The sequence below is a fragment of the Vicia villosa genome, unplaced genomic scaffold (genome assembly GCF_029867415.1).
Source record: "Vicia villosa cultivar HV-30 ecotype Madison, WI unplaced genomic scaffold, Vvil1.0 ctg.004066F_1_1, whole genome shotgun sequence".
NCBI classification, from domain to species: Eukaryota; Viridiplantae; Streptophyta; class Magnoliopsida; order Fabales; family Fabaceae; genus Vicia; species Vicia villosa.
In genome coordinates, this window is record NW_026706366.1 from 173,031 (window position 1) to 182,104 (window position 9,074).

The 9,074-nt window shown below is 35.2% G+C and overlaps 1 protein-coding gene across 1 annotated transcript; it reads right to left on the reverse strand.

Moving 5' to 3' along the window:
- Window positions 1–7,966: 7,966 nt before the first annotated feature.
- On the reverse strand, window positions 7,967–8,935 carry LOC131641779 (NAC transcription factor 29-like). The gene is made up of 3 exons (XM_058912089.1): window positions 8,519–8,935; window positions 8,235–8,414; window positions 7,967–8,083 (listed from the first exon to the last, which is right to left on the reverse strand). Exons 1-3 carry the CDS (start codon window positions 8,933–8,935, stop codon window positions 7,967–7,969), a joined length of 714 nt encoding a protein of 237 aa, XP_058768072.1.
- Window positions 8,936–9,074: the final 139 nt, after the last annotated feature.

Below are 9,074 nucleotides of genomic sequence, written 5' to 3' on the forward strand. Positions count from 1 at the left end.
AAAAGGAAATGAAAAATGACAAACTATAAGTTATAAATTAAAACTATAATTGAAATAGGGTATGAAAAATAAATTATAAGCTTGTGGTGAAGAGATCATTATCAAACATTTATAAATTGTCATATGAACTTATAAGTTATAAATTGTAAACTATAAGTTTAAAATGTGTCCTATCAAACCGTGTCTAAATTTCTTTTATTTTATTTCTCTTTTATTTTATTTGTTCCTTAATAGAATTTTTTTAATATTTTTTAATGATGAATTTAAATAAATCAAAAAAACATGCCATATATATTCCTTAACGGTTTTCTTATTTTTAAAAATCTTAAAATCTTAAAATTTTAATTTTAATTTTTTTTTGGTTTATCAACACCAGTATATTTAGTTGGGTCAAACCAACTCTCGATCACAGTTGCGGGTGATTGTACCACTGAATCAACTAACGATTAGTTATTTTAATTAATTTTTTATAAGATTTTTGTTCTTATTAATTTAATTGCTTCTAGATTTTTATTTGCTACAAAGTTCAAAAAAAATTGTTTCTACTAATTAACTTCTATATTTTATTTTTTAATATTTCTTTTTTAATATAAATTTCTAATATTTTTCATTATGAACCTAATGAATAAAAGAATACAAATGCATATTTTACAAGTATCGCATATATAGAGTGCAATAACAAGATTCTGCTAGTGGATGGCGAAAAGCTAACCTCCACCGTACTAACTTTCTCCGATGGCGGCCGCCACCGCTAACACAATCTCTTTACCATCAAAGACCCCAGGGGCGGAGCCAAGGTCCAGCCAGCCCGGGCAGGCGCCCGGGCTCAACCCCTATTTTCTTTATATTCCCCCAATTTAATAGTCGATTTTTAGATAAAATCAGGGGTAAAATTAGGGGCAAAATTAGTAAAAATAATGTGTGAAAATTAAAACAATGAATAATAAATTATGTAAAATTTTTGTCCAGGCTATCTAAAATTTCTGGCTCCGCCACTGAAAGTCCCCTATAATCATCCCTTGGTCATGCCTTCAAACAGAAACTCCAAAAAAAAAAAAAAAACAGAATCGCAAAAGGCGATTTTTGGCTTAAAAAAATCCTTTGTTGAGGCGGTAAACAACGTTTGCGACATCTCTTCTTCTCAACTCCCGCAACCGGTCATCAAAGGGGACAGGGTTGCCATAACAATACCAGAGGATGAATACCTAGTTAGCGTTGCTGCTTTCAAGCATAACCTTCATGCACGCATAATATGGCCCAAAGGAACTACACCCAGGTCGGTGCCTTGAGAAGCAAGTTAGCACCGATTTGGAACACTCTTAGAAAATGGGGAATAACATCCCTTGGTAAAAGATTATATGAATTCTATTTCTCCTCATTGGAAGAGTCCCAACAGGTCAGACCCATTGGATCTTGGAATCCAAACCTTGGTTTGTTGAAATTGTTCGCATGGACAAAAGATTTTAACCCCAATGTTCAACCTCACTCTTCTGCACAAGTTTGGAAAAAATTTACGGCCTAGCTCAAGAGTATTGGCGTCCTAAGATTTTTTTTGCCATAGGAACCAGTGTAGGTACACCGATTTGTGTAGATCAATTCACTAACAAACCAAAATTTGATAAGGATTTGGACATATTGGTCGCGTCTTGGTTGATATTGATCTAAGAAAACCCCCAATTTATCGTACCTTAGTTGAAACTTGAAAGAACTAGTTTTGCCTTCTTTGTTTATCTATACTATGAGAATATGCCTGACTACTGCATTTTTTGTAACTGTATTGTACACACACAGCCTGACTGCAAGAAAGCCAATGCTGATGGCAACAAAAGTTGTGAGCATGTACTAAAAAAGACTACTTTTCAAGTTGTGAAAGATAATAGAAAATAAGTTGAGCCTTCCATAGCCCAATCAAAACCCAACAATGATGCTATTGCAACACCTCAGACACATTGTGCCTAAAAATACACATATTCCTAACCTTGAAGCCTCTACCTCAAACAAAACATTAAACCTAGTTAATAACTTAACCAATAAAACACCTCTGTCAGAAATTGGATCTAATCATGTTAATCTTATACATGTTGGTGAAGATAATAGTTCCTCCACCTTAAATTTTTTAGATGCTACTCAGGTAGACAACCAAGAGGAACATGAACAAATATCTTCTGTTAGCCAGCCCAGACCTACTGATAGAGAGTTAATATTATTAGTTGAATTTAATTGGGCTCACTCTATTGCTATTTAGTTGGGCTTTGAATATTTAGATTGATTTGATTATTCATTTGGGATATTATATAATGTAGTGACTTTGACACATTTTGAGTATCAAAGACACTACATTATATAATATCGCAAATAGATAATCAAATCAATCTAAACATTTAAAGCCCAACTAAATAGCAATAGAGAGAGCCCAATTAAATTCAACTAATAATATTAACTCTCTATCACCTACCCAGCAGTCAATTCCCCTAGAGTCATGAGGGACATGGTTTTTCTACAAAATTCATGGGCCAATCTTGCAGAACTGAACCCTGGCCCTGTGATTGATGCTACAAACAATGGTGTGGAAACTGAACCAATCATTGAAGTTACAAACAATGTAGTGGATTCCCCTTCTAATTCTCTAGACTCATTCCAAGCTGTTATGCCCCTTGAAGAACCATTTCAAAAAGTTACCACTAAAAGAAAAGGCAAGGCCTCTGCTAAAAATTTACTTATGGCACTAGGTCAAAAGTTAGTTCACCCAACTCTTCTAAATGAAGTGCTTATATTGGAACATAAGGGGTTTAGCCAACTCCCTTACAAGATTGGATTTAAAGAATTTTCTCAAAGTTTATAAACCTGACTTCTGTAGCATAGTTGAGCCTTGGATGTGCCATAGTAACCTCCCTCTCAACTGGCTCAATAGGATTGGCATGAAGATATTTGCTACCAACTCAATATCTAATATGCTCCCAAACATTTGGTGTCTTTCCTTCAATCACTTTAATCCTACTGTCAGTCACATTTCTGAACAACAAGTCACTTTTTCTTTCCTTGATAATAAAAAGCTCTTGGCAATTTCTGTTGTATATGCCTTAACTGACTATCTCTAAAGAAGAGAGCTATGAAATGTCCTCTCCCAAACCATTCACAGGCTCAAAATGTCATGGTCTTGTATTGGAGACTTCAATGCCTTTATTGGAGCCCATGAGCATAGAGGAGCCCACTTACTGTCTAAAACTTATATGGAAGACTTCCACAACTGGTCTAATAGGCTTAACTTAATTCACATTCCACCCAAAGGCTCCAAGTTCACTTGGTCCAATGATAGGAAAGGCTCTCATCTCACTGAAAAAGACTTGACAGAACCATATGCAATAAGCACTAGATTTCCACATGTTCCAGTTTATCTTGATCTACCCTTACCAAACTTAGATCTAACCACCACCCTCTCCTTTGGAACTTCCAAATTCAAGACCTTCAGTATGTTTCTAACTTCAAATTTTTGAAAATGCGGGCTTCTAATGTTGAGTAAATCAAAAGAAGTATTTTTGTTATCGTATCCGCAGAGACTAGAGCGATATTACCAACATTTTAGATTACTGAATCATTTAAGTTACAGTTTCAGAAAGTTTAAAATTTTATCCGAACCTAGTTACGAAATGTAAAATGAAAGCGATAAAATAAGCAAAGTTGTAATATGACAAGTTATCTTGCAGGGATTGGATCTCCTCTACCGTTTACATATGCAATATACCGATTACTTTTGGTATAACCATGTATTCATTCATATTTCCACATACTTTTCAAAACAACATGTATGTCTACATGAAAGTTTCAAGATTCCAATCGGTTTGTTGAATCGATGATGTCTCAACCGATTAAACAATCTGATCGTATAAAGATCAAGTAATATGAAGTGGATATTAAACCTAACTCTATGTCTAGCAATTAGTGTTTACTTGATTCTTTCTCTTTGATTCGTGATTTCGAAAGCAATTCTCATTAACAATTCAAATTGCTTTCTCGATTCTGGGTTGTTTGGTTTCTTCGAGATTGTAATTCTATGTTGTAATAATATTTTGAATTGTTTAAAGATTGACATAGAAAACTGGTTTATTGGAAAATAGAAAAAAATAAAAATGTTGTTTCTAGTACATACTTTCAATTGTTTTGAGATGATTCATAGGGATGAGTAGAGCTTGTCTATTATAGCTTCTCATGCACGTTATACATATTGTCACATTTGTTTGGGGCACATTTTCTCCACCACACCTAACACTCATAGGGTCATCCTTGGTAACGGAGACAATTGCTTGTACCCAGATTTGACCTCAGGTTTCCATCTCATTACAGGGTTAAACTTTCAATGTTGACATGTTTGCTCTCCCACTTGGTGGAACATAAGTGGCCCTAGCCCCTAGAGCATCATGAATAAGACCCTTGGCCCAGTCTTAATAGACTATTCTACATTATCCATATTAGAGGAAAGTGTAAGTTAGTTAAAATAGCAAAATTTCTAGTCTTAAGACTGACATCTATCAGCTTTAGTGTACCAAAAACATGCTATAGCAAGTCATTTATTTGCCATGTATAAAGGCAAACAGTTGCTATCTTTGTAACTAAGCCATTCATAAATCAAAGTTAGTTGTAACTGAAAAATGGAAAGAGTAACTTCCATTTCTATCATGGTATCAGATTTCTAGGTTCAACCTAGGTCAGATCCATGGCTGTGATTCCGTTCAGATCCCTGGTGCTCCGACGCCGTTGATCTCGAACTCTGCTGATGATTCGCGTAATAGTGGCACTGTGAATCCTGATTATTTGCGCTGGCTTCAGAAGAATCAGATGCTTCTCTCATGGCTTCAGTCAACACTTTCGAATGAGATTCTATCGCATGTGCTAGGTTGCTCCCATGAGCACCAACTTTTGGATCGCTTGTTCAATTACTTCCAAAGCCAAACTTGTGCAAGAGAAAGGCAGCTTTGAGTTGAACTTTGGGCCCTAACACTTGAACCTCATATGTTCAGGATTTTCTTCTCAAAGTACGGACAATTGTTGACGCTTTAGCTTCAATTGGAGATCCAATTCCTGCTTCTCACAATATAGATGTCATACTTGAAGGCCTACCTTCTGAATTTTCTCCTGTTGTGTCTGTGATTGAGAGCAAGTTTGGATTGATGGACTTAGATAAAGTTGAGATACTACTCTTGGCCCATGAACTTCGCCTTGTAAAATTCAAGAAGTAGTCAGCTCCATACTTGGTCTCTCTTAACCTCACACATGTTGCACCAAACTCTGCAAATTTAGAGGAAGCAAGTCTGATCAGCATTGATTCTTCACCATCTCAACCTCCTTCACACAACTATGGACGGGAAATCATGGTTTTGCCAAGTTGTGTCCATACCGCCAGCCTTCTGAAGCCTCTGAAGCCCAAGAGTCCCTAGAAGGATAAGATCACTCATTACGGTCCTGTTGTCTCTAGCTAGCTATCATTTTTATGTAACTCTGCTGTCAGTTTTCATATACTATTATAATTGGTTAAAAGACACTACAATAGATTATTTCAGCTGGCAAAATGCTAACAACGCATTCTTGAATCTATGATTAGTTTTCTCTTATAAAAGTCTTACAAATTGGTCATTTTGAAAAAATGAATAAAACTTATTAGGAAAAAATAAATAAATATTACAGTGTTCAACAATGGGTGAAGCATGTGTTGCTAGCATTCTTCTTTTAATAAGTACATGAAATATCCATAACTAGTTTTCAAACTTTTTAACATAGCCTAGAAATCAAATGGAATTTAAACCAATTCAGATATCGACTACTAACTTCAAACTTTTGGCTATATGAAAAAAAAAGCAGAAATATCACGAAATCGGATTCCCAGCTGTTGAATTTTCACGCATTTGATTCATTCATGTTTGTATGATCGATATCAGATGGTTCAGATTCTAATAAAATTTGACTCTTTTTTAAAAAAACTATACAAAATATTCGTATTGTCCGAGCTTGATCCAACAACCATAAAGTCATAGTATTATGTATTATATCCATTATTTTCTGCTGTCAATATTTCATGCATTATTTTCTGTAATCAGGAATTTATCTGATTTTCCCTTCGAGCAGGTAAAAGAAAATTGAAAAGAGAGTAACTCTACCGGAACAAGACAGCATGAACAATTATGATGCAAATATATCTCCAACATGAAACACTAACTCTATTCATCTGTTGCGAATTGTCATTCATAAGGCTCGGAACAAAAATCTGCATGCCCAAAAAACAGAAGAAATACTGAATAATTTCTTAAATATGTAGAATTTTAAGATCCAAAAACCAACCATCAAAGAAGTCTTAACAAATAGGTGAACCAATGAGTAATAAATCCAACAAAGTAAATTTAAGACCTAAACGTCAAACAAGGGGACAGAAGAGCAGTCAAATAAGGTGAAACAATCATAAATAAATCAACCAACAAGAAATTGTGTAGCAGAAATTAAGATCCACAAACCAAACAGAACTTACAATAGACACCGCAAACTCGACATTGACACTGACACGGCGATACTGATAATAATTGAAAAAATGAATAAGTTAAACCTAATCACAAATGTCGGTGTCTGACACACGACACGTCTTTTTTACAAGTGCCGGTGTTACATAGCTACAAACTACAGCAAGCTTCCGTCGTATCGTTCCCATACATATCGACTCGGAAACAATTATTCTAAAATGACTTCGTAAATATCATTTCCATTCACAATAATTTCCATTCATAGTTTAGTTAACATCAATCCTTGAAAACAATATTTCTACCAACACATAAAACCAACACACACCATAAGAAGAATTGAAGAAACATCATTGCAACCATGAAGTTAACATTCTTATTCAAGCGAAATACTAAAACCGCCCCGGTAGGATGGCCTGACAAATCAAACTACCATAGATAATTTATATAAATAAATAAGCACTACAAAGTCCAGGAACCAAACTTTTTAACATATGCTATAAATCAAATAGAATTCAGACCAATTCATGTCTGAGTACTAACTTCAAACTTTTAGCAATAAAAAAACACAAACAGAAATATCACGAAATCGGATTCCCAACTGTCAAACTTTCCATGCATTCGGTTCATTCGTGTTCCTTTGTTCACTATTGGATGATTCAGATTCTAATATAAATTTTAACTTTTTTAAAAATAAAAATATACAATTTAAAATTGGTGCTGTCCAATCTCAATCCAACGACCACAAATACATGAAAAATTGACAGCAGGGGATCATGATCAAAATACCACTGGCACCAAAACATAATAGACTTACTTCACATGAAGTATCATATCAGCTAGACAGCTACAAAAAAATGGAAAAGGTCCAAAACCAGAACTAAGGCATAGTACCAGAATACCATATATAATACCTAATACCATGAGGAACATCAAACAACTCGGCCCGACGAAATCACACAATAAAAGACATACAATTGTTTAATATATTATGATAGGATACTTAATCTGCATTTGATCAATGTAGCAAATCCAAACTAACAAGAAAAGGCATCTGTCATTGCTGTATATTTAAGACCTGCAGAGATCCGTAATCAGGAATTTATCTGATTTTTCCTCTGAGCAGGACAAGTATTCTACCGGAACAAGACAGCATGAACAATAAGGTGGCGATGCCGATATCATACTAAAATAAATAGTATGATGCAAATATAACTCCATTATCAAAAACTAACTCTATTCATCTGGTGCGAATTAACTTTTTCCTAAGGCTCGGAACAAAAATCTGCACGCCCAAAAAAAAAGAAGAAATACTGAATAATTTCTTAAATATGGCTCAAGAGTTTAACAAGGAAAGATCTTTTGTTAACTACCTTATTACTTAAAGATCCATGAAAATTCTCTTAAGCATGGTCATCATCAGTCCATTCGGAATACAAATCACAAGAAATTAAAAAGAAACAAAACTAATAAAGATCAGCCAACTCAAGAAAATCTCCATCAATTATAGCACGATCGAGTTGTACTGTAGTCGCATCAGCCAGGTACAATGTAATGTTGATGATAAGAGTAACACACTTCTCCTGTCAATCATCAATAAAAACAAAGAAACTCAATAAGTAAACAAAAAATGAAATGAAAATATGTACTGAGGAAAATGTAACTGTCATGTTTTGAGAAATATGGTAACAGTAAAAAGACAATATTGAGTGATCAAAATAAAATTTATTTTACATTCTGGTTGCTGGGCCCAGCAGCATCGCCCCCTTCATTCATCCTCGAAGCAGCAGCATCCCTCTCAGAATTCGGATTGACGTCATTCATCATGACATCAACTTCATTAAATGGCCCGAACTCGGCCTCCAGATCCATTCCTTGTGGGCGTTCAAAAATGCGGCAGACAACAAAAGGAGCCTGCAGAATAATTAAAATCAAATACTTAGTAGTTATCAATACATTTATTAATCATCCAATAATTAATGAACATCGAAAAGAGTTATATTTCCCAAATCCCTTACCCGAGGAGTGTCCGCCAAGGCATATTCATACATAATCCAATTAGTTTTGACAGCCTTATGAACAGAATTCCCAAAAAAGAAAACAAAAAGGGACTTCTTCCCCAAAGCAACATTATCAGCTCCGACCCTAATGTCTCGAACATTTCCTATTTTCTTCCAAAAGCCACTCACGCAGTGCCTGACAGTTATTTCGTCCTCAACTTTTGGAGCAAAGCAATAAAAATGGCTCCGATGCTCTAAGGAAAAAGACGGAGCTAAAAGCATTTCGTACGGGTCGTACCGATATACGTTCAGCTCTGGAATCATTTGACAGCCATTGAAAGCCTGAAGCTCAGGGTTGTTCTTGTTGGCAAGGAAGTAGCCAACAGTTAGCTCGTCGGAAGGAAAGAACCCAACACCAGGTGGAAGAAACTCCATTGCAGAGTGAAATTTAGAGAGAATGGAATTGAGCAATGGTGGAAACTGAGAGTGAAGGTGGTTTTATAGTTGAAATTTGGCCAGAAAGAAAAGCTTGTAACAGAAGCTTCACAGTCCCGCCGGAGAATGACGTGGCGAA

What these genes read in the sequence shown, in the direction of transcription:
- LOC131641779 (XM_058912089.1), bottom strand. Translation starts at nt 8,935, where the DNA reads ATGGAGTTTCTTCCACCTGGTGTTGGGTTCTTTCCTTCCGACGAGCTA. An exon ending in CCTTGGCGGACACTCCTCGG is followed by an intron (nt 8,415 to 8,518) that starts GTAAGGGATTTG and finishes ATTATTCTGCAG; the next exon opens with GCTCCTTTTGTTGTCTGCCG. An exon ending in CTGGGCCCAGCAACCAGAAT is followed by an intron (nt 8,084 to 8,234) that starts GTAAAATAAATT and finishes GATGATTGACAG; the next exon opens with GAGAAGTGTGTTACTCTTAT.